Genomic DNA, 25685 nt, shown 5'->3' with positions numbered 1-25685 from the left:
TGCAGAAAATGCAGCGCACGTTTTGAAAGATAGAGTGAAGGCAAATATGAGAGTCAGTTCAGAGAACAGCGTTGCTAACTCGATGTGTGTGTACTGCTAGGCATCTGCATAGACAGCATCCGTGGCTTCCTTTTTTTGTGCAATTTGGGTTGGAAATTTTTGGCCTTTTTATTGTCTGAGTCACTTATCATAAGTTGCTAAAAGTTAAATCAATTTTAAAAATGGCTAAACATGTTGCGATGGTGCTTTTGGAAGAAAAAGCTGCTAGGGTAGTCATTGCTACATTGGCAACACTGTCAGAAAAACAGACACGACCCACTTAAAAAGATTTGTTCAAGAACATAGATTCATTTATTCACAAATTAAACAACACTGGTGAGTAAAATTGTCCCTGTAAGTAAAAATTTAAATAAGAGATTTGGCATTGTTCTCTTATAACCTCATGGACTAACATATTAAAACGAAGTTGTTTATTCAGATTAAACATTATTGTTACACCACAGAAACACGCATCCCTGGTCACTCACATGAGCATTTTTGACATCACAGACATCACAATTTGTAGAAATTCATTCCAGTTGGAAAAGCTTATACACATTTTTCAAGAATCATATTGTTGATTTTAACCACATAAATAACTATTAAGTAAATAATAATAAATAACCTGAAAAGCCTTACCTTATTGAAGCTTATATAGGCTAATTATTCCAAATCCAGCCAACCACATATTACAAGCAAAAAGCTTATACATACACAGCTGCATCAAGTTATAGATTTTCAGAAACACATAGACTATTATATAACATTATTGTTTCACCTTATACATTTTCCATTCCAGACATATATTATACTCTCCATACATAGTGTTCTCCATATATGCAATAATTACATAGACATGCACGGTTTCTTGAGGATGACATCCTGCACTGCTGAGCTGCAAAGGATCTTTCACCCATATAACATTTCGATTACATTTATAATGGCAATTTCCTCTGTTTGCATAACCCTCTCCATATTGTCAAAAAAATGGTCTACAGGCACACACTGTGTATCTTTGTTAAAATTTAGATGTGCTGTTGCTTTGTTAATTGCATAAAGGCAAGTTGGTTGATCATAATAGCAGCTTTATAATAAATAGTGCAACCACAAACTGTTGTCCTGATTGTACATGTGATCAGTCTCATGTCTCTTAATCACCTGATAACTTAAAACGTTAAGGAGCGCTGTGATTGAGTTCCTCCAGCTGAGCCCATATTTGAAGATGACATCATGTCAGTCATTATTAATATAATAAATGGTTTCTCACAACTATGATACCACAGCATTACAGCAGCAGGAATAGCAAAACATAGCATTAGCACTCCAGCATCAGGTTGGACATGAAAGAGATGGAAGGTTTGTGTGCTGATGTGTTCATTTCCTGTCTGTATGTCCATGTCAGTCTGTCTTTCTAGTTTCCATCTCAGCTCCTGTTTTTCTCAACCAGGCCGAGCGAAGGACTTTGAGACAGCCACGGATGATTCTGCGCATCCACATGATGTTCATAACATCCAAAGACATGCTGGAAATAACCCAGGCACTGCGGCCCCCCAGCGGTAATCGGTTGAAGTCATCCGTACCAAAGACCATGTACATATGGCTGTAGTAGCCTGGAATGACCGCAATCCTCACCAAAAAGAATGTAAATGCCATGGCGACACCATTAACCAGACTCGGTTTGGAAAGTTTGTGGTAGCCCAACATGTGAAAAAACCAACTGAAAGACATCAAAAATAATGCAGTTAGAAAATGAGCTCATGTAACAGTCCAATTGAATGCTTTTAGATGGATTTTTAGTTAATACTTACCGCTGGTTCACAAAGGGGGTGGAGAATTCTGAAAGCAGGCGGAAATTAGCAAAGTAAGGCAATATCCCTAGACTCTGCAGAAAAAAAAGAGCACAAAAATTACCTTAGAGATCTTGAGGAAGTAATTGTAGACAAGACCAGCTGAAAACAACTTACCAGCACATAGTAGTATGCATAGAGAGCAGCAAAATGATGTATGACAAAATATTTCTCTCCTATAGACTCCCATGAAGTAAACATGAGAAAGAGATCTGAAAAATAAACGCTTTCACTTTACGTTTTCACGATTACTCTGAAACATCAATTTCAATATTAAAATACATTTTAATTCAGATATGATATAATCATACAAGAAATTTATTTAAAAAAAAATATATTCAAATCATGTATTTGAACTTTTGGATCAATTATTAGATATAGCATCACATCATTAGCCCTCCACCCACCTGAGATTAGGTAGCCTGAGGTAACGGCCACATTTAGCTTCACCAGTGTAGCATCTCCCCTGTAAACACAAATTAGAGGTTAGACAAGAAACAAATAGTGTTTGTGAGCCCACCAAAAACGTCAAGTCCAGACTGTACTTTCTAGACAGAAGCGTTGCATAACAAATCTGTGCCGCCACATTTGTTATAGATTGCATCTTTAAATCCTCACCAGACTGGGTCTTTCTGGATAGGTTCATCTAAGATATATATGTAGAGACAGAAAAGTCCCACAACCAAGGCATGCACTGTTGAGACGGCCCTTTGAGAAAAAAGAAAAAAAAAAACATCAGTGAGAGTTTATAATAAAGTGAGTGCATAATAAAACACATGCTTTTAGAAGATTGATCGGACACCTGGAGTTCCACTCTGTCCTTTGTGTAGGGCTGAGCCTCAGGAAGCCTTCGCAGAGCTTCTCAGACACCCAGGGGCTACCTCTGTGGAACAGCCACTGGAAGCCCAAGAAGCTCCCTGCTACAATCATCAGCACCTGCAGGCTGAGAGGCTCCATGCCTGCTGAGCCCTAGAGAAAGAAAGAGACGAGAGTAAGACGGCGGTGGACGTTTAGCAATAACTCTCCCATTGACAAACCCCCTAGCCTGACACATAATGACCCCCTCCCCCAAGCACCATCACCCCCACCCCCCCACACACACACTCCTCAGCAGTCTTTAACAAAATCAGATGTTTCTTACTCCAGACCATTTGCGAGCATAAAAGCCCCAGTCATCACCTGAGCTGCCGCAGTACCTTTCTACTGCCAAGTCACCCAGTATACAGAAGCATTTGCATATGTGCTGACACAGCCGCACAGCCATCCAGAGGTCAGCCGACTCAAACACATCTCATATTGCTCCATCCGTGATTTATAGGAGGCACGCGTCGCTTTTGTGCAGTCTGAGTTGCATCCGAGTCCCAAAGACCTCGGCGTCCCCTAGGAAACAGCTGATTGTGTGGGTTTGTGCTGCACACACTAACTTCTGGCTGAGGTGAGCGTGTACATGTTACCCTGGCTATACATTTCTGTAGTATGGACAGCGATCGAAATGAAACAGCAGGAAATCAATGCGTGTGATCAATGTGGCATTGTTATGGTCCACTGGGACACCACCACTCCCCTGCTTTGTCCTCGTACCCTTGAAAAAGGCATAAAGCTTCAGTGCTATTAGTAACTGATAGTAGGATGAAGTCAAGCCGAGGTGACCTTGTCAGATTTGAATTCTACTGTTTCTCTGAAATGTGCAGTTATACTCAAACATGCTTTTATCTGAGTGAGTCACAAGAGGAACAAAACCAATTTATCAAGGAGCCAGCAATGCTTGTAATATACATTGCCAGGTGTATTTGACAACTAGATTTGGAACTAGAAAAGAATAGAAATGAAATGTAAGTGTGCATGTACACTTTATATTGCACAGTAGGAGTAAAATAGCGAAATAATCAGGTAACCAAGCAGTAGAACATGTTATGTTTATCATTTTCTTTGTCGGATTAATAGATTCATGCAAATTCATTTTCTTTTGCAACACCTAAATCTGTCCTGCTTCTTGGTGACTATGAAATGACTTGCATGCATCCTTAAAAAAATAATTATGTCAGCATATATTGCATGATCAGACTTACCCTTTCCGCTATGAAAGACCCATGTTGAACTGGCCATGGAGAGTGTGCATTAACACAGCTGGACACGAGAATAAATGCAGGGTTTAAGAGATCTGTGAATCTCAGGTGTTCATCTAGGGGAGGATGGCGTAGAGATTGCGAATGCAAATCCAACAGCCATCTCCCTCTCCACTCTCCATATTAACTCAGTAAGTGCCTTCTCTTGTATGCAGTTGCCCAGTGTAATTTTCTATCTCTGAATCCGAAATGAACTTCATGGCATAGAGGAACCACTAGATGGAGTGTGACGTCCAGCTGGCTAACTTTTTCTCTTTAACATAGCTTGTGTTGGACCTGGAAAGGGTGGTTGATTATGTCCGAACAAGGACACTATTGGTAAATGAATGTTGCATATTTAGCAAGGACAGCCCTGTTGTCCTCAATATCCTGAATCCTGAGCCAGACCTTCAGCTTAAATCTATTACCAAACACAATAAACCCTAACCTTCTTTGAAAGAACTCCAACAGTAACACTGCAGGGGTTTCTTGTATTTAGAGGCATAATGGAGCAAGTTTAGGGCAGAGCTGTTAGTCTTGCAGCAGCTTCAGGTAATAACATCCCATCCCCCTCTAAAGCACAGTTTATTGCTGCTGTTGTTGTTGTTGTTGAGTCTGTCTGCATGTTGTGCCTCAGGGATGGAGCAACGAGGCATTCCTGTTTGATTAACCATTCACCCAGAAGAGTTCTGCTCACGGAAAATAAAATGGATGTTGCAACAGAATATATTCTTCTCATTTTATCAGCTCTTGGTTACCTAATAGGACAATGGAAACTAATAGCAATCCCAGTGCTTGCTGCTGAGGCTAAGTGAAATGAACACTCCAAGCACTTTTACTGGAGACACAGGAACATGGGGAATTTTATTTTGCCGACAAAACATCCCTTTGCACGTCTCGTTGAGTGAAATATTAATGGCTTTCGTGTAACTGTCACTGGAGGACTGCAAGCAAATCCTGATAAGATACTATAATGAGTTTATACATATTAATCCATTTATAACCATTGAGTATGTATGCCAAATGGACATCTGTTCTGAAATCCCATTTTTAAGCCACATAAGAAAATCATAACTATGATATAAAAGGCTGAAATTATGAGATAAAAAGTCTTTAAAAAAAAATCTAAATTATGACAGAAAATTTGACAAAGTCAAACTTCAGAGAAATTATGAGAAGAGTCATACTTTAATGCTATTAAAAAATTATAAGCTTGAATTTCTAAAACAATCATAATTATGAACACTGAAATAAGTCATTATAGCTTAAAAAGCTACTTTAGACTGTCTATGTCATAATTATGAATTAACAAATCATTTTTATTTTTTTCTTATTTGGAGGAAATGGCCTTACATTACGGATACAAATGTGATACTAACCCATATGCAAATATGAACAGTATTACTCAGGATTAACCACAGTACAGTTAAGAAGTGGAATCTTGTGCTTTTCCTGTCTTAAACCAAAAGTCTGGGAACAATCTCTTACAATGGCAAACACACCTTTTTTTTCCAACAGTTTCTTTGTTTAATCACTATAGTGATGGGCTAAACACGAGCCCACCATATCATTAGAACGCATGTTTTGACTTGTCTTTAATTAATTGCAAGTCTTGAAGCATGGGGGTACTTTCCATTTTCATTATAAATCAGGGGGGCTGAACAGTTTTGTATGTCTTCACCGTCACAACTATCTCTTTCGTCTTCAGAAGTGTAAGACATTTCAGATGATAACAGTAATTATGGTATACAACATGATATGGCATTGAATGCTGAACCCAAAAATGACCGAGGAGGAATTCAAAAGGTGAGAGAAATTTGCTTAAAATCTTGGATGAATTATTTCTGGCATTGAGTCTTTATTGTAGTTTCCTGTTAATGGACAACACATGGTGAGGAGATGGACTCCACAAAAATAAATAAATAAATAAAAAGGTATGAAATCAAAGCCCCGACCTCCAGATATTTTTAGCATGTGTTAAACATCCCAAATATGCAAATAATGATAAATTCACAATGAATGATACTCGTTTTGGCCACTGGTAGGCTACTAATAAAAGTACCTTCCTGAACGGGGCTTTAAACTAACATATTCATTTTAAGTGTTTCTATTTTTTTTTTCTATTCTAATCAATATTTCCGTTACCGCTCATTAATTTGTACGTTATAATTCTGTTTCAAATATTTCGAAGGAATTAATAATAACAAGAATTCGTACTACGGTGAGGGATCATGCTATAAATATTAATAGAGTCAGCTTGCGAACGTCTGCATTTTATCCAACCAGGAAGGTACATTGTCTCGCGTCACGCAAACTAATTAATATTCAGGAGTAAAAAGTCTTTGCCCTAGTAGCATCGATTAGAATTCGCAAATTCGCTCAACCTCAGACTTTCTGCTGCTCTTTCATTACTTTGCTGAATAGAAAGAGTTCCGTGCATCAGCTCGGCAGTCATATGTGACTAGCCTAAACTCACGTAACGTTATCTGTGGTCTTTTTTTTTTCAGTTGTGCAAAAGGAGCCAGATTAGAAAACCGAGGGATTTCTGAATATTTCTTTTGTGCGAATCGAGGTGAAATAAAAGACGATGACTCAGTTCAACAAGGGCCCTGCATATGGTTTATCTGCTGAAGTGAGAAGTAAGGTAAGAATTGAATGACAGTTTGTGCACTTTCAGTGGCGTTTAATGTGTTTTGCATTGCACTGAAACGCTTGAATTCAAATGCATGCATGAAAGTGTAACTGTTTCACTTTAGAATGAACTGCTAGCATTTCAGACATCACAGACATGTTCAGAAACAAAAACGCCGCATATAATTTAGCACTAAACGTACTTCTGATGGCCAAATGCACTCTGCAGGTTTTCAGAGAAAGCCATTGTTTCCTTTTGCTTTACTACGCTCATTTATTGCTTATAAAAGACGAAGGCTTATACTTTTGCACGTTGAAAGTGATAAAATAATGAATGGAACTTTCTCTTTTTTTTATGCGAGCGATGTATTTCGCTTTACACGCCATGTTGAGCTACTGTTTGCACAAAACCTGAAATTTTATTACTGCAAATTAAGTTTACCGTGTGTTATTGTGGCTTGCCTGCAGCCTGGTGTGTTGGTGGGTCATGGGGTCTTTTGTTGAGTTCTGGGTGGAGCTCCTGTATGAGAGAAAACAGCGAGGCTGCTGGTCTCTGTACAGAGAAACGCAAAAAACACCAGTTAAACCAATTAAACAATGAAATTATCAGCCTAAATAAGCGACAGTGTGTGTATAATAAAGGTTTAGTGAGGTTAGCGATGTAATTTGCTCTGCTTTGTGTGGAGATGTGTTGTGGAAACTTTAGTCGATGTGATGCGCGTGCAGCATCTGTGATTTTAAAACGTAGTTTCGTTTTTAAAGGACGATATTTAAACTAGTATAACTGCATTTTAGCAACTTTTTAAGTTAAAACCTCTGTAGTACCTATTTGAAAACAAAAAAGGTTCGTTGTCAAATCGACTTTTAATGTTGTACACACGCGGGTTTTCTCAGGAAAAAAGGGTTAAAACTTAACACTGAATCACACACTGAGAATTTTCTTCTGAATGCAGGGCAATGCAGTGTGCCCCATCTGCAGTGACTGATGTTTTCTGTATTATAATTTTTATAAGATGTTTTTATTCTGTGCATCACTGTCACAAAAGTAGCAGAATCAAAATCTGTAAAACTGTGTAGGCCCCAAACTCAGCCCATAGTTCTAGAAAGTGTAGTGTTATTAGCCAAGATCTTTAACCATTAGGCTACACACTTCCTCATTGTCTTAATTGCTTATCACATCGAAAAGCAGACAGAAAACACATCCCTCTAGTGTCTGCGGTTGGTCATTTTAAGTCTATTCAGCAGTATTTCCATTACACCATGTATTTCATTATAATGTGTGTGTGTGTGAGAAAGTGAGTGTGTGTGTGTTTAGTCAGAATGAGTGGGAGGGAGGATAAACAGTGCAGTGGGGTGATGCTTCCATGAATCCTGTGCCATCTGCAGAGGTGTGAGGAAACTTGACCCCAGCTGACTTTCATTAGCATCCCGTGGAAGCCTTGGCAGAAATGTCTCTGATTTTGTATAACTTTTGATTAAATAGTACAGTACATAAAATATCTAAAGTATCTTAGAGTAACACATTGTTATTTTATAGTGTGAGGCAGGAAAAAAGAGACCATTGATTGATACAAGAGACATGAAATTACCACAAATGCATGCAGTTAAAAAATTTGGGGTCTTTTAAAGATTTTTTTTTAATTTATTATTATTCATTACTGTATGTTTTTGAGAAACGTATCTTTAGCTCACCAATCCAGCATTTATTTGATCAAAAATTCAGTAAAACAACAATATTGTGTAATACTATTTACGCTTTAAAACTGTGACGCAAAGCTGAATTTTCAGCACCATAACTCCAGTCTTTGGTGTCACGTCATAGGCTAATCCTTTATAAATCATTTGTATCATATCGTATGTATATATCAAATCATAACATCAGTTGTGCTGCTTAATATTTTTTGTGGAAACCAAGATGAATCTTTTTCAGGATTCTTTGAATAATCATTTATTTGAAATAGAAATCTTACATCTCACATTATCTTAACTGTAACTTTTGGTCAATTGAATTTTGATCTATATATATATATATATATATATATATCCAGTGTTTCAATGTGTAGTGGACTAGTGGGCATATAAACCAGTTGTTATGCAAACATATCCTGTAGTCTGTATATACATCTGAGACCTCGCTGCCGCATTATTTGGTCTACTGGACATTTCCAGAACAACAGGGTGATTAACTGATTAGCAGAAACAGCTGTTCACCAATACTTCTCACAGCATTAGCTTTTTTTTTTTAGAGCTCTATCCTCCAGCAAATGTGTAACTGGATTTTAGACTGTACCCTTTACCTCTGTATAGCTCTGGCTGAATTCCTTTTGTACTTCCTGCAAGTGTTTCTTTTTATTATTATTATTATGCACTGTTTTTGTCCTCCACATCATTTTGTTGAGGCGAACAGAACTCCCACCATGTTGTTCTCACATGGCCAAATACAGATGTTCTCCCTGTTTTCTCTGTCTTTAAGAAGTTCAGTCTCTGCTCTGGGCTGATGTGCTCTATCTGAATGTCAGAGAATGTACCAGTGCACTCCTACAGTTTGTATTCCTTCCTTTTCCTTAAATGCTCTAGTGCACATTCAGGAACACAAGCTCTATTGTGCAGAAAATTGCAAGTGGACAGTTGGATGTGAAGACACCACTGAAATCCTACTTGCAGAACACCCAGAGAAGATAAAGGACTCTGAGAGGGATTCATGGGAGATCATGTTGCGCTCTAAGCTGCTGCATGTGGTTTTTGAACCTTCTTTTGGGCCTCCACACTTTTGTTGACCCTATATATATTATTGGGAATTCTTCAAGTCAGAAAAAATATCTTGTTTTATTCCAGCCAATACTCTCTGGCTAATATACTGTATACTGTTACTTTAAAGTCATTTCTCTCTTCCATTGTAATGGCTCTGGTGCTAGAATATTCTGAAAACTCTTTGAGTATTATGAGAAGTTGAGAAGATACTTAAACTCAAGGTGCACTATGGCTGCATGATTAATCGAATGCACATTTTGTCAGTAAAGCCAATTCTGTGCTTTCAGGTGGAGCAGTATTTACTACACAGAGCCGTAGTTCTCTGACAAGCTATGCAAAATCAAGTTCATAATCGCAGACGATTTAATCGTAGGATTATGAAATCGACTAAATCGTTTGTGACTGTGTATCTTCTGAGTGAACTACGGCTCTGTGTACCGTATTTTTCGGACTATAAGTCGAACCTCAGTATAGGTCGCATCAGTCCAAAAATACATCATGACGAGGAAAAAAACATATATAAGTCGCACTGGACTATAAGTCGCATTTATTTAGAACCAAGAACCAAGAGAAAACATTACCGTCTACAGCAGCGAGAGGGCGCTCTATGTTTTCATTGGTAGACTACAGTAGCACTGAGCAGCATAGAGCATACTATGTATACAGTAGTAAATGCTGCTCCATTTGAGAGCATGTGAAAATACCACATCTAATAACGTCTTTACTCCAAAATCACATCATAATGTCAGTCGAGTGTTTAAAATAAATCCTTCTGTGAGATGATGTGGCTTCTTAGACAGAATAATTAAGGCACACAATATTTCAATGTCGATTAACATTTCATTATAGATATACTTTTTTATGATGACAATTATAATAAGAAGAACTCAGATAAACTATATATTACCGTAGTCGTGTGTTTATAAGTCTCGTTGAATCAATGAAAGCAGTTAAATTAGTGATGTGTCATTCGTGAACAAATCGTTCTGTTTGAACGAATCTTTTACCGGGTAACTCTGTGAACTGTTTCATCCTGTCAAAGAGTAACTCAACCTCGAGCCAATAGTCTTTGAGTATGACATGTGACGGAGCATGTGATTTGTTGAATGTAGTGTACGAATATGGCCTTCACTGAACTAGTTTCAAATGAGTCTGAACGAGATCTAGAGATATCATTCATGAACGAAATGACTGAACTGGGACACATGCCGTCCGCGAACAAGTTGAATGAACTGACACGTGTCATTCATGAATGAAATGACTGAACTGATACCCATGTCGTTCGTGAACAAGTTGAATGAACAGATACATGTTGCTCATGAATGAAATGAACTGGTACATGGCTTATCTCGTACGTAAACAAAATGAAATGAGAGTAAACCGGGTCAGTTGGCCATTTAAAATGTCAGTCTCGCAAAATGCAAAGCGCAGTTATAGGTACTGTGCGCATACACTTAGTAGTAGCCCTTTATTGTCACAAGTACCAGCTAAATTAGACATCAACCTGTCCATACATACAGTTGTTTTCATATTTAGCATACAGAACATAATACTACGTTTAATCCCTGATTTATGAATGTGAATGTATAGGCTAATATATGAACTTTCTGAACAACAATTAAAATGTTAATTATGCAAAGAAAACCTTGTGCTTTGTTCATCTGAACAACTTAAATATAATTTATATATTGAATGCGATTATGCACACATTTTAATAAAGCCAAATCAGTTTTTGTAACAAGTGAATACCGTATTTTTCGGACTATAAGTCGCACCTGAGTATAAGTCACACCAGTCCAAAATACTTAATATGAGGAAAAAAAACATATATAAGTCACACTGGACTATAAGTCGCATTTATTTAGAACCAAGAACCAAGAGAAAACATTACCGTCTACAGCCGGGAGAGGGCGCTCTATGTTTTCAGGGGTAGACTAAAGGAGCACTGAGCAGCATAGAGTGCCCTCTTGTGGCTGTAGATGGTAATGTTTTCTATTGGTTCATTTCTCTTGATTCATTTCTCTCGGTCAAATTAATTTTGATAAATAAGTCGCACCTGACTATAAGTCACAGGACCAGCCAAACTATGAAAAGAAAGTGCGACTTATAGTCCGGAAAATATGGTACTTTCGTTGACTTAAGACACTCTTTTTCGCCACCTGCTGGCATATTTTGTGTAATACGTAGAAATGGTCACCGAACGAATCAGTGAACGAATCTGAACTAATCATTTTGGTGAACGAACTGAAAATGAACGAATCTCTTGAAAGAATCATCATTTCCACCACTAAGTTAAATCTTCTGTTTATTCCGCTGCAGCAATAGGCATTTCCTGGATTTCTTCTTCGGGGCATATTTGGATGTTCAGTGCAAGTTCCCCCCTTGACCTTAGGATGGAGGTTTACTACTGTTCACAAACTGTGCTTCACTGAAAGATCTGCATGACAATCGCAGCTTTTGCCTAATCGTGATTTGTTGCCTTTGCGATTTTAATTCTGACTAATTGTGCAGCCCTAAAGCCGGGTTTACACTACAGGATTTTGGGCTGGACAGATTTCACAGTATGTGATTAAAACCACAGTATGTGATTAAAACCCCCGGATAGTGACCAAATCAGTGCTTATTGTGGTCGCCGAAGCTCGTTAAGTATGAGCAGGTCAGCAGCATGATCCCAACCTGTCTCAAGTTATCACAGCTATCACAATGCTATGATATTTTCAAACCTATTTGATATTATTGTCACGTGATCTCATAATGTGAGTGACACAATGACAAGGTGGAACTTAACCTGGGTTCTCCAGGACCAGGATTGGGAATCACTGATCTTTACGTACCGAAACGAAAAGCATAAGAATCGAATCAACTAACTAGAAATAAATTTAACAAATACATATATTTTGTGTATATAGTACCATGTTTTATTGTACTGTAAAGATTTAATTACCTCTTACTCTTTTTACAGTAGCCTACTTACAGTCCACGTCTTCCAAGCCTTGTTTCTGCCATGTTCTCTTATGTCATGGTTTCTTCTTTCTTTCGGATAAAATAACTGCACCGACCAATTGAAGGGCCAGTTGATTGTCCATGCTTAAAGAAATATCCTATAATTGCTGTAATTTCTCGTGAGAGTTCACTGCATGTTTTGTAGTGTGTGCACCTTGTTAGCGTTGTGTTATGGTGTATGCTCGTAGCTATGACAAGACGTAGACAGATGAGAACAAAACGTTGCGTAGTGTAAGCAACAGTGATTTGGCTATTCTCTCAATCCTGTAGTGAGAATTAAACATGGCCAGTGCCAATAAATATTTTATGCCCATTATAACAGTTCCACAACAATTACATGAAAAATAAAAATACTATAATTTATCTAGATTTAAATGGACCAAGTAAATTTAGGTATAACAACATTATAAAATACAGTATGAAAGATGAATGTTAATTGAGGTTTTCTGAAGATTACATTCAAGTAAATTAGAGTTAGATAACAAGAGTAATCTAAATGTGAAATTGGGGAAATTGAGCATAAATTCTTATGCAATATTGACTAATAGTGAACTTGAACATTAATGACGTTTGATAACCAATATGGTACCTCTATATTGGACAACTCTCATTTTTTAATGCAAAAGAAATTTGATTTGCCATCTTTACACTATCATGAATAGCTTTTGATGCAAGTATAACAAGGTTTTACAAGTGTAATTTATGAACAGATAATTATGAACAAATGTAATTTTAGATTGATTGGAAAGTGTTTGGGGTCGCTGTGTAAAGCAACATATAAAGGCAGCTCTCAAGGGTAGTTTTGTAGTAAAGTGAGATGGGAGAAAGCATACAGGTTGACTGTTTTCAGCTTTGTCCTGCTCTGGTGAGGTTTGTTTTCAGTGTTTGTTCATGTTGTGGGTTGTGTTGTGCTGCAGTGTTGAAGGATGTCAGCATTGTTAACTGTGACACCTGGGGCATGGTGTCATAAGTGATAACTATCTCTCTCTCTCTTTTTTTCTGTGTTTAATGAGACTTTACAATAGCACTTTAATAATGGGGTATATGCTCTTAAATCAAGTTCTGCTTGTCATCCATCTCTTGTTTAATTATATCTACCAGGAGACCTTTAAAGAAATATGGCTGTACTCACAGTGACACGTGAAACCCATTTCCTGTTGTCCTAAAGTTGACAGACAGCTGAAGTAAGATCACAACAGGATGTAGAGCACAACTCAAAGTGAAAATCCCTTTCGTTTTCTTTTCAGGGAGAACGATTTAGTAGAAGAATGTATAAGTCTTGATTTGAAGCTCCTGTGACTATATGTGTCAGTGTGATTTTCAGATTAAAATTTTAAAATGTAAAAAGTTTAATTGCCGAAATGCTAGTAGTAATCCACCAATTATAGAAATTGCTGTTGCCATGGAAATGAAGGCAAAGGAGCTTGGCTACAACCAAATAATGAATTGATTTATTAAAAAGTTGTTATTTTTTTCTGCAGTAACATATTTTTGCACTTTCAAGTGTTCCTTTCACCTTAAATCAATGTTTGTAGTGTTATAGTTGATCGGTTTGGTTCATGGCTTTGAACAGTTTATTAAAGAATTGAATGAAATGTCTGTGGAGAAAATGAATGAAAAACATGCCTCTTGAATCAAGGGGCGGCCACGGTTATGCTCTATTTGTCCACTTATAATGAAGAATTTCTAAAATCGTCAATCAAGGCTTTGTGCCTTTAGAAAGTGTGTTTTTATGAATGTCAAGGTCTGTAAAAAAAATGATACAAAGGAAACTTCCCAATTGTCATACATTTCTTAAAGGGGACAACAGAATTGTCAGTGAAACAGACAAGCTCCAACTGGTCACCTCTTTGGATCCTCAGACATTCGGCATGTGATTCAGTTGAATTTAGGAGCCAATCCTCATTTGTTCTGTTGATGGAATATGTTTTGCAACTCATTTACAGTTGATTCAAGACCAGACCTGTTGAAGGAAATTAACCTTAAAGTGTGACAATGAAAGGAAGGACTACCTTTTTATTCAAACATGAAGTGACATCATTTTTTTTATTAACACATCGTTAGAGGTTTTATTGCAGGCAAGGTAAGCTCGTTCAATATTTTTCGGTTTGCTGAATCTGCTTCTGAAGCCAGAGTTCACAGATGGGGCAATGCTTTGTAATTTCCTGTCCATCTTACTGGACTTGGCTCTAGTCTAGCACAGAATACCTAGAGATGAAGAGGAGATGGTTTCCAAAGCTGACCTTAAAACAAGACCGTACCTGCATGCTCAAAAACACTTTGTTTTGGAAGTTTCTGAATTCATGAATTGATACTCTGTAAAAGTTTCCATGCGAGTTCCATGTACATGTTCTCAATTCCAGACAGTAATTTAGGTTCACCAGTGAACGCATCTAGTGGTACTTTACTTTTCATTATATCATGCAAGTGGAAAAATACGTGCCATTGAAACTGAAATATGACATTGTCTCATACTGATTCTCCAACCCCCAAATTCACTTTAAGGAAAGAATGGAGAGCTATTGGAATAAATGTGTCTTTGTATGGCAGGTCTTGGATTACATATGGAGAAACTGTTTGAGGAAGCAAGAGTTTTCAGTCTCTCTCTCTGGTCCCTGTAGATTGCTCAGAAGTATGACCTGCAGAAGGAGGAGGAGCTGAGGTACTGGATTGAGGATGTAACGGGCATGCCAATCGGAGAAAATTTCCAGATGGGATTGAAGGATGGCGTCATACTGTGCGAGTGAGTTTATGAGCATGATGTGTGTTTCAGCTTGATTAGGAGGTCAGAACATTTGGAGCGCAGATGGCTGAGTGTTTGTTTGGCTCTAAATAATGACTTTCAGCCCACCTGTAACCTTTTGTCTTGTTTATTGTAACCTGACAACACGCCAGAATGTGGGTTGATTTTAATATTCAGGTGTGAGACCCAAAAACAACAACAACAAAGAAGTTCTACCAAGCTTAAACCATGTGTTGCTCAACTTGCTCATAGTATAACCACCTAGTCTGGCATCCACACCTTCTTTTGTTTGCCGTTGCCCTTAAGAAAACTTTCCACAATGTTCCTTTTGAGCCTTTTAATGGGAAGAAATGTTGTGACATGATGTAATCTTGGTATACACCTACCATTCAGAATATTTTTTGAAAAGAAATCTTTTATGCTTAATACATGAACAAAAGTACAGTAAAAACAGCTATGTTGTGAGAAATTGTTACAATTTCAAATAACCTGTTTTCTGTTTGAATACATATTAGAAATTATACATTTGTATTTACACAATTTATTTTTGTGATGGCAAAGCTGAATTTTACAGCAGTCTTTACTCTTTACTCGAGTCTTTAGTGTCACAAGATTATTCAGAAATGATTCCAATATGCTGACCCTAAACGTTTGAATGGTGATGTGCACTGCAAACTCAGACTGTACGTTGAGTCTCTCCTAGAAGATGTAATTTTTGGTCTTTTTCATAGGCTCATTAATAAACTTCAGCCTGGATCAATTAAGAAAATCAACCAATCTAAACTTAACTGGCACAAGGTAAGGAAGACCTGTTTATGTATTGCTTTGTTTCAGTGTTTTTTATTTATTTTTAATTCAAGTCAATTTTATTCCTAATGTAAAAATATAATAGCCAAGCCACTTGTCTCATTCTTTTCACTGAAGCTTGAGAACCTGGGCAACTTCATCAAAGCCATTCTTGCCTATGGCCTGAAGCCTAACGATATCTTTGAGGCCAATGATCTGTTCGAGAATGGCAACTTAACTCAAGTCCAAACCACACTTCTTGCACTGGCCAGCATGGTAAATTTTGTGCAACACATATTGAATAGAGATTATGAAAGAAGGATGTTTATATGCAGGAGTTGCTGGTATAATGCCACTTTCATTCTTCCATTCAAAGGCAAAAACCAAAGGTATGGACACAAAAGTTGACATTGGTATAAAGTATGCAGACAAACAAACCCGCAACTTTGATGATGAGAAATTAAAGGCTGGTCAATGTGTGATTGGACTGCAGGTGAGGAACTCGGAAGCTTCTTTTGTTGTCTCTTAAATGTAAACCTGAACCATTGTTTTTTTTCCTTCAGTAAAATTCCCTCAGCAATGCTTGTAAATTCATACACATTCTTTATTTTCATAATGGCTAGATGGGGACAAATAAATGCGCTAGTCAGGCTGGGATGACTGCTTATGGCACCAGGAGACATCTGTATGACCCAAAGAATCAAACAGACAAGCCTTTTGACCAAACCACGATCAGCCTGCAGATGGGCACTAATAAAGGAGCAAGCCAGGTGAGTTGAATTTAAAGGAATAATTCAACCAAATATCTAAATTCTGTCATTTACCCAACCTCATGTCATTGTAAACCCATAAGACGTTGGTTCATCTTCGAAAAGCAAACTAAGATTTTTGTAATAACTGTAAATCAGAGAGGTTTCTGTTCCTCTCCTGAAAGTCCAGGTAACCAAAACTTGGATCTAAAAAGGTCATAAAAGCATTGTAATACGAATCAAGTGGTTTAGTACTCAGTCTTGTCCAAACCCGTAAGACCTGCATTCATCTTTAGAACATGAATTAAGATATTTTTGATGAAATCCAAGTGCTTTCTGACCCTCCATTGGGAGCAGTGCAACTGAAATGTTCTTAGGCCTAGAAACGTAGCAAGGACATTGTTAAAATGTCCCATGTGACATCAGTATTCTTGTAACTTCATAAAATTAGGGCTGAATCACTGATGTGACATGGACTCTTTTAACAATGTCCTTACTACCTTTCTGTGCCTGGGAACATTTCAGTTACTTTGCTCTCTATGCAGGGCCAGAAACTCTCACACTCTCTGAAAAATGTATTTATTTTCTAATTTAAAATTATAATTTCTTTTCTGAAGAAGAACAAGGTCTTACAGGTTTGGAACGGCATGAGAGTGAGAGTGGATTAATGACAAAATTTTATTTTTTGGGTGATCTGTCTCTTTAAAGGGTTTATATGAAGTTGCTAAAAAAGAACATGTAGGCTATTTTGTGTATTTGGTATAATGAAATATGTTATAAGGTTAAAAAAAAACAAACATTATTTTCCATATACTGTACATTATTGTTTCTCCTCTATGCCCTGCCTTTCTGAAATGTAGATTTTTACAAAGCTCATCATTCTGAAAAGCGAGGTGTATGCTGACTGGCCAGTTATCCAGTGCATTGTGATTGGCCGAATACTTCAAGTGTGTAACGGAAATGTTCGGCACCTTACCATACAGTGATGCCATGTCCTGTCCCGGTGCGGCGAGACAAAAACAATAAAACCCACATAATTAATGATCGTACCACGTAAACATTAAACCATGTTTGCATTTGTGATTGGTGAAACAATAAACAACAAGCGCAACTCTACACTGCTCAAAACTCTCAGGTGAATCATCAGTGGCAAATTCTTTAAATATGAAAATCTACGCACATCGTTAGTCAGAACAGAACTACTCTCCAAGAACCAGGAAACAGTCCTCTGTAAAAAGTGCTGCACGCACACAAATATTTTGTTTAAACTGTTCTGGAACAGTGTTGTAAACACAACTTAACCACTGATTTCGAGTTGTGTCCTCTTTTGGAAAGCCAAGTATTTTCACTTTTACAATGAAACACAGTGTCCCCATGACATGACAGTGGCAGCAATAGTACTACAACAAGTTACAGTTACGCCGCCTTAATTTGCATGAACATTAGGGCGGTGTTATGCAAATCTTCCCACACAGTGACGTAAACATGGTGGCGTGTTTAAATTAAGTCATTTTAAGAAGGCGTGGACGAGTCTTAACTTTTATAAAAAGTATCTCTTTGGGTTTGAGACTTTAGTCTTTGCAACTTAAGGGATCTTATCTATGCTCAAACAGCATGTAATACTACAAAGAGAAAGGAAAACTTTAAATCGCATCATATGACCCCTTTGACAGTGTGCTACAGTGTGTAAAGAGTAACCTTTTAAAATTAACAGTGTGGTCACATATACCTTTGTATGGGGACAAAATACAGTCATGTGAATAGGAATCTGTGCAGTCTTTATTTATGCTTTCTTCCTCCTCAGGCTGGCATGTTAGCCCCTGGCACCAGGAGGGATATTTTTGACCAGAAAGTGGCTGTCCAGCCACTGGACAACTCCACCATCTCACTGCAGATGGGCACCAACAAGGTGGCCTCTCAGAAGGGCATGAGTGTGTACGGGCTGGGCAGACAGGTTTACGACCCCAAATACTGCGCCTCCCCCACCGAACCCACCGTCCACACCAATGGCAGCCAGGGCACCGGCACCAACGGCTCTGAGATCAGCGACAGCGACTACCAGGCTGAATTCCAAGGAGAATATCAAGACGAGTACCAGGCAGACTACCATGAGGAATACAGAGCCCAGTATGACCACGGCATTGACTATTAAACTGCAAGCTTACAACACAGATGATTATTTTTGGATCCTCACATAAACGGAGCGAGTTGTTTTTTTCTCTCGCTAGCCTTTTTATACATGACAAGAAACGGATGTTTAGAGGAGCGTTTCCTATATCATCGTTCCTAGATTAATACAGTATTTTATTAGCTAGATAGACAATAGACTATAGTCTATAGTATTGTTTTGCCCTTTTTAAAAAACGTTTGACCCTTTTTAAAAGTCAAAATGGGTTAGAGAAGCAGTGCAAGTGTTTGTCAAATGTCATTCATGGAATATTAACTACAATCTCTAATTGAGTTTTTATTTTTTATTTTTCACGAAGTATATTTTTTACTTCCTGCTTTTTAAATCATTTGACCAAACAATGCCTTGCTACATTGTGCCACAGGCCCTTGTATATGTTTAGACCAACTCCTATCTCTCTGATAAATCCTCCTCGTCTCAGCTGTCTTGTATTTATTGCCAGTAATACTCAATAGAGACACCAGTCCTGTTGAATGGCTTTTTTTTTCTCAGTGAATAAAGTTTTAAAATTTCCACTCAAGTCTGTTGTCATTCTGATAAAATCAGTAAGATTCATTCATATCATCGAATCTTTCAGGTTTATCGGTAGGTTTTCTCACACATTCCTATACATTTATGCAGTATATTTACATTATTTATTTTGCTCTGTGCTTTCGCTTCATTTTTATTTATTTTTTTAATCAGATGAATTTGACATTCAGTAACTCCTCCAGATTTAATCTTAATCCATCCTGGAAAAGATGAGCCCTGGCATTTGGACCAAGGGGCATGAGCAAGTCTGAATGCTGCCTTGTGTCGGCATGGAGAGGGAAACTGAGAGCTGTAGAGTGAGAACAGTCATGACGCTTGGAGGACAAGGACTGGCCGGTGTAAAGGGTTCGTGAGAAAAGCAGCAAACCCCCACCTCTTCCCGCAAACACCCTGACGGGGAATAATCCCTGCTTTGTGCGCCTGTGGAATTTGGCTCTGATAATGCAGCACTCAATTAGACCGTCTGACAGAACAGCGCAGGTTTCCCCTAGCAACGTTCCCTTTGTATCAAATGTGACTCCACATAAGAAGTTCCAACACTGCTACCTGCTTTGGGAAGAGCTTGAGTATTACAGAACAAGTTAGTGGTTTTCCAAGTGTGTGCTGTTGAGAATTTCTACCAAAATATACAGTTGTTGTGCTCCCTGTCCTTAAAGGGGTATTTTTTTAACTCTTTGGCATACATCTGTGGAAAATGTTTTTCCAATGGTAACCAAAACTAGTTACTCAAAATAGCCTCTTTAGTGTTCCACAGAAAGAAGTTGGTCATACAACAGGAGGATGTCATTGTTGATGACCAATCACATGATCATATCTGGCCAGTTTTAGTGTACAACATTTAATTCCTAATTTATTAGCAACATTGAAATCTTGGTCAAATAAAAGGGAACTAAGCAAAGGCCGTTTTTTGTTGTTCTTAATGAACTGGCTAAAAAGTAGATGCATCAACTCTTTAAAAGCAGTGAATATATAGCCCCTATTGATTTTTCCATTCTCTTGCCAATGTACTGCATCCCTCCTGAGATACTTTGTGTACCGTACTCTTGCAAAACCTTTGTTACCACAAAAAAATTCGCAAAATATTTACGTTCTCTCAAAACTACTTTGCTTACCCAAGGTTTGTTTCCCTACAACCTCATGTTTACATTGATTTATTCACAAAAATGTTTTATTTATTTTTGATTTTACCATCACCATGTCCCTTTAGTGTCTTCATAATAGACTGACCAGAGTTATAATTGACTCGTACAAGATGGTGAAATTAGATGACTCAAACCTAAACATGATGGTAATCGAAACATCCTGTTCCATTCTTCATCTTGTTTGAATCGTTTGAATCGAGTTGTCATGAGAGTGCATTATATGTCATCCAGTTTCATTTAAATAAATTAACTTGAACTGAACTTGCAATAAACAAACTGTGCTGAAATTTCAAATTAACATTAAGAATGAAGTTCAGAAATATATAAAATGACCCTGCAGGCTGACGACTTCCCCTTACGAAAGGAAAATATATTTACCAATATATTTCTTAAAATATATTGTGATACAGTATATTGTAATATATTATTTTCCCTTTTTATTTTCTAATATTTTATACATTTGAATACATTTAATAATATATTGATGATACATATATTATATAATATATTGCGAAATATACAAATGATTGCCCGCTTTCAATATATTGCAATATATTGGAAAAAATAAATATATATAAGAATATATGCCTAATATATTACATGATATTTTCCAATATACTGCATATATGTTTGTTTCATAAGGGTCAACAGAACCTGATAGATCTTTTTTTTTTTTATATTTCTTTGTATTGTATTGAAAAGCATTTAGCAGATTAAGACAGTCATTTCTGTACCTTTCATCAGGGATTTTTGCATTAATGCTGTTTATCTGCTGTGGAACAAGAAGCAGATAAATGATACAAAGGACAAGCTAAGAGGTATGAGCTCATGTTTGCCTGAAAATGTCAACCTCACTATCATTTTGCTCCTCAAACCACGAGATCAGTCTGTGAAAACACTGAAGTAACTTGAAACTTGAAATATTTTAATGCCTGTGGCATGAGCTGCTCCTCTTCAGTTACAAAGGCTGGAGTGTACATCTGCCAAGCATTCTGCAATCTCCAACCCTTCTGAGGAGTCGTCTCATTCAGGCTTTACACACAGTATGTGAATACTTTACATCTCAGTAGGCAAGGCTTTAAGTACATGAGGCTGGATTGGGTTTTTGATTAGTACTTTCCACTCATGGCCCAGAGAGAGTTCCTCTCAGCGTTCAGCTGGACACCACAGCTGCCGAGGGACGAGGCTGGAAATTGTTTGTCACTCTTCTTTCTCCATGTCGCAACACAGATTACTGTGTTGGTCTGTACTCTGGACAGATGCGACTGGCAGTTTAAGATTTTGGCTTATGAATCATCAGTTAGGATTTCTGCGAGTGCACAACAGCTTCCACTGTTTCTTTAAAGTATGTTTGCTTAAATTTTAATATTTAAAAGGGGCATAATAAACACAGTTTCACCCAATCTCATGTTAATCTTGAGTACCTATAGAGTAGTACAGCAGTACTGCCTCCTTCATATCTCCAAAAGTCTTTAGTTTTATATTTATAAAAGAAAGATACCACTTTACTCTTCTCTCCGGAAAAAAGCGAGCTCCCGGAGGTGCGCTGGGGGCAGAGCTAAATAGTGACGGACACTTGAGCACCTAATGCCAACAAAACAGACATTTGATGCCGTTTCACTTAACGTCTGAATTTCTGAATCATCCCTTACGAAAGGAAAATATATTTACCAATATATTTCTTAAAATATATTGTGATATATTGTAATATATTATTTTCCCTTTTTATTTCTAATATTTTATATATTTGAATACATTTAATAATATTTTGATGACACATATATTACACAATATATTGCAAAATATACAAATGATTGCCGCTTTCAATATATTGCAATATATTGGAAAAAATAAATATATATAAGAATATATGCCTAATATATTACATTATATTTTCCAATATACTGCAATATATTTTTGTTTCATAAGGGATGACCGAGATCTTTTATAGCCAGGACCTTTCAGTTTTATAAAAAGTTCGTCCACAAACATACTTGGGGAAATCAGTTGTTGCCCCCCCAAAAAAACACTCTATCCACTGTTTACATAACACTGGGTTCTTTAGGAAGCTGAACAAAGTTATATTTCCCTTACGACCGAAAACACACTTCTTTGGATTGGAGACATTCTTCCTGAGCAAGTCCCGTGCAGCGCTGCTGCCGGATGAAGCGTGATGATGGGCGCAATCTCGCTCTGCTCTGGTCGATGTGTGCGCGGGCGCGCTCTTCAGGGAGAAATGCCCGTATAAGGAGTTCTACCCTCGTCTACGTCATGAGCCATGATAAAAATAAAATAAATAAATAAAATAAAATAAAATAAAACACTCTCCAAAACGTTTTCTAACCCAGAGGTAAGATTTTTAGCACCAAAATACTATTTTATTTTTTTTTCTACTTTGTCCATGCTCTGAATGCATGAAACAGCATTATATTATTTTCTTTGCAATGCATATGCGACTAACTCTGCAGTATTGCATTTGCTTGCTCTTATTGTGGCGATGGGAATCTGCAGAGATCCCTGCTGACTACTGGCAGAATTACACCCTAGTAAGTGTCCTGCCCTCAGACACTTTACAGATAAATCATGAGAGCAAAAAACCTTAATCCCTGAATATTTTAAAATGATTTACGTTTTTTATAGTAATCTCTAAAACGACATATCAGTTATTAAAATAACCTTTGAATTAGTAATTTGCATGAGCATATATAACAACCAAAAGATGGCGCTCACATAGCAAGGTACAAACAGGGTCTATGAAAGAATTTATCTTAACAAAAAGATAAATAACAGGAGGATTTCCAGCTGGTCAGGGAAGGTAGAAGCCACTAATAACATTGGACTTATCAGTAAAGCAACACAAAACTGCTGATAACTGTGAGAATAATCAGTCATGAACATTCCAGCCAAAAAAGGATTTCAACACTTCAGAATGAGAAAACACAGCAAATACATCTGCTCTGCACAATACCAGCTCTGTTCAGTGAGTCCTATAGTGAGCCAGAGCATTTGGATCACTTTTCATGAGCTTGGAATATAATTCAAGTGCAACAGATGATGATTACTAAAACTTTGAAAGTTATATCACAGCCTTTTAATTTTACCTAAAACAAAATCAGTTTACAGCAGAAATGCCCCATCTGCTTTTCTACATTCAATGAAAGTGAACAGAATCCACATCTGGACATTTTCACTCAACAACCACTCTGTTCTTCACACAAAATTAGGAATTTTGGAATATAAGTTATTTATGGTGATATTTAGTCTTTTTTAGAGCTTGACAGCCTCTGGTCTCTATCAGGGTTGTTTTAGTTTTTATGAATATTAAAAAAAAAATAATATATATATATGTTGAAGTTTTAAAGTTGTAATAATTTTGTTGTATGTTTTTGTAATTTTTTGAACGCAAAACAGTGTGTAGTTTACTTTCTACTGAAACGTGTTAGACACACTATATATTCTGTATATCAACTTTTTGTTTTAACACTCTTTACAATCTAGAATAAGTTTTGTATTGTACATAAGCATTAGCATTATAACTTTATTAATCAGGGCTGTAGAGCTGCATGACATGTGTAAAGTGGGAAGTGACTGATAGGTCAAGTGTTAATACACACTCATACAAATGCATTGCAAAATGCAAACCGCACAACATACTACTCTTTACGCTTAAAAGTGCATTGTGTGCATTGTGTACATGTGGTAGAATTGACAATAAAGCAGACTTTGACTTTGACTTTGACTTTGACTTAATCACAGAGTGGATTGGGCTCATCTGAATGTTGATAATGGGACCAGAGTTCAACATTATCTCTGAGAGTCATCATGAATGTTGTAGGAGGTTGAACCAGACGGTGTTATTCTCGCTTCGTGTAATATCATATGAGCTGTTTCATAACCATGCTGAAAAAGTTTAACAGGTTCAGAGAAGAAACAGAAAAATACTTTTAAAAGGCAAAGTTTTCTATCCTTTAATGTTCTGCATGTTTTGTTTTTTTTTTCTATTAAAAGAATAGTCCCTTGAGTGAACGGATCATAGCGTTTGTAAAATAGGAATGGTTCCCAGTCTGCAATGGTGTGGTCAATGCAATGAGAGCATGGGAAACTCAGAAAGGGACTTTCTTAGATGTCTATATTTTTATACACTTGTTTTTATCAATCTGGCCAGGACAGATGTTCCTACCGGCCTGTTCTAAATAGTTGACTTAATATGTATATGATAAATATAAACAAATTATGTTTTCCATGTTTCCATTATAAATCAGTGTATTTTAATTGTCATTTCCAAATAGTTGGAGACTTCCTGGAACCATACTTTACAGGAATGCATAAATTGTGCTAAACAATATGAGATGAAGGGTGTGGAGTTGAGTTGGGTGTGGAGCTGATGATAACGCTAGTAAATGTTTTTAGAGAGCGATAAAAAGTGTGACACAGCAGTGATTGATTAAGACTCAGCGCCGCTTTGAAGAGAGTTTTACCGAAAAGTTCATGCTGTGTTTTGTTTATTCAACAAAAGTAATTCATCCACCCATCTTTCAGTCTTTTCACCCATCCATTTATCCATATTCCAATCTGTCATCCAATCATCATCCATCTAGCTATCCATCTGTCAATCTTTCCACCCATCCATAATTTTTTTTTCATCATTCATCTTCAATCTTTTCATCCATCCATCCATCCATCCATCTGTCAATTTGTCAGTATTTCCATCATCCATCAACTGTCAATCTTTTCATCATCCATCCATCCATCATCCATCTGTCAGTCTTTCCATCCATCCTTTACATCATCCATTTCTCAATCTTTTCATCCATCCAACAATCCTCTCATCTCTTAATCATCATCCACCCATTCATTCATCTTTCAGTTCATCCATCGATCCATCTTCCAGTCCATCCTTTCTTCTATCTACCCATCTGTCAATCTTTCCATCATCCATACATCCATCCATCTGTCAATCTTTCCATCCATCCAACAATCCTTCATCTTTCAATCCATCATCCATCCACCCATTCATTCATCTTTCATTCCATCCATCCATCCATCTTTCAGTCCATCCTTTCTTCCACCTACCCATCTGTCAATCTTTACATTATCCATCCATTTGCCAATCTTTCCATCATCTCTCTCAGTCTTTTTATCCATCCAACAATCCTTTCATCTTTCAATC

At 37.2% G+C, this 25685-nt stretch overlaps 2 protein-coding genes across 3 annotated transcripts; one reads left to right on the top strand and one right to left on the bottom strand.

The window, feature by feature from the left end:
• Positions 1–328: 328 nt before the first annotated feature.
• LOC127951675 (TLC domain-containing protein 4-B-like) lies at positions 329–7185 on the bottom strand. 2 transcript variants are annotated; one of them, XM_052549689.1, is made up of 7 exons: positions 7065–7185; positions 2689–2855; positions 2505–2594; positions 2294–2352; positions 2004–2098; positions 1848–1921; positions 329–1756 (listed from the first exon to the last, which is right to left on the bottom strand). In XM_052549689.1, the coding sequence occupies exons 2-7, from the start codon at positions 2841–2843 to the stop codon at positions 1438–1440; spliced, it is 792 nt and encodes a 263-aa protein (XP_052405649.1). In that variant the 5' UTR covers positions 2844–2855; positions 7065–7185; the 3' UTR covers positions 329–1437. The 2 variants fall into 2 exon arrangements, with proteins under 2 accessions (XP_052405649.1, XP_052405648.1); XM_052549688.1 differs by lacking the exon at positions 7065–7185 and adding an exon at positions 3956–4149.
• LOC127951674 (calponin-3-like) lies at positions 6333–19362 on the top strand. The gene is made up of 7 exons (XM_052549687.1): positions 6333–6635; positions 14998–15119; positions 15851–15917; positions 16044–16181; positions 16282–16398; positions 16529–16675; positions 18459–19362. Exons 1-7 carry the CDS (start codon positions 6579–6581, stop codon positions 18804–18806), a joined length of 996 nt encoding a protein of 331 aa, XP_052405647.1. The 5' UTR covers positions 6333–6578; the 3' UTR covers positions 18807–19362.
• The last annotated feature ends 6323 nt before the right edge of the window (positions 19363–25685 follow it).

The sequence above is a fragment of the Carassius gibelio genome, chromosome B2, assembly GCF_023724105.1.
Source record: "Carassius gibelio isolate Cgi1373 ecotype wild population from Czech Republic chromosome B2, carGib1.2-hapl.c, whole genome shotgun sequence".
Classification (NCBI taxonomy): domain Eukaryota; kingdom Metazoa; phylum Chordata; class Actinopteri; order Cypriniformes; family Cyprinidae; genus Carassius; species Carassius gibelio.
Note: the sequence above shows the minus strand (reverse complement) of the source record. Positions and strands in the feature narration are given on the sequence as shown.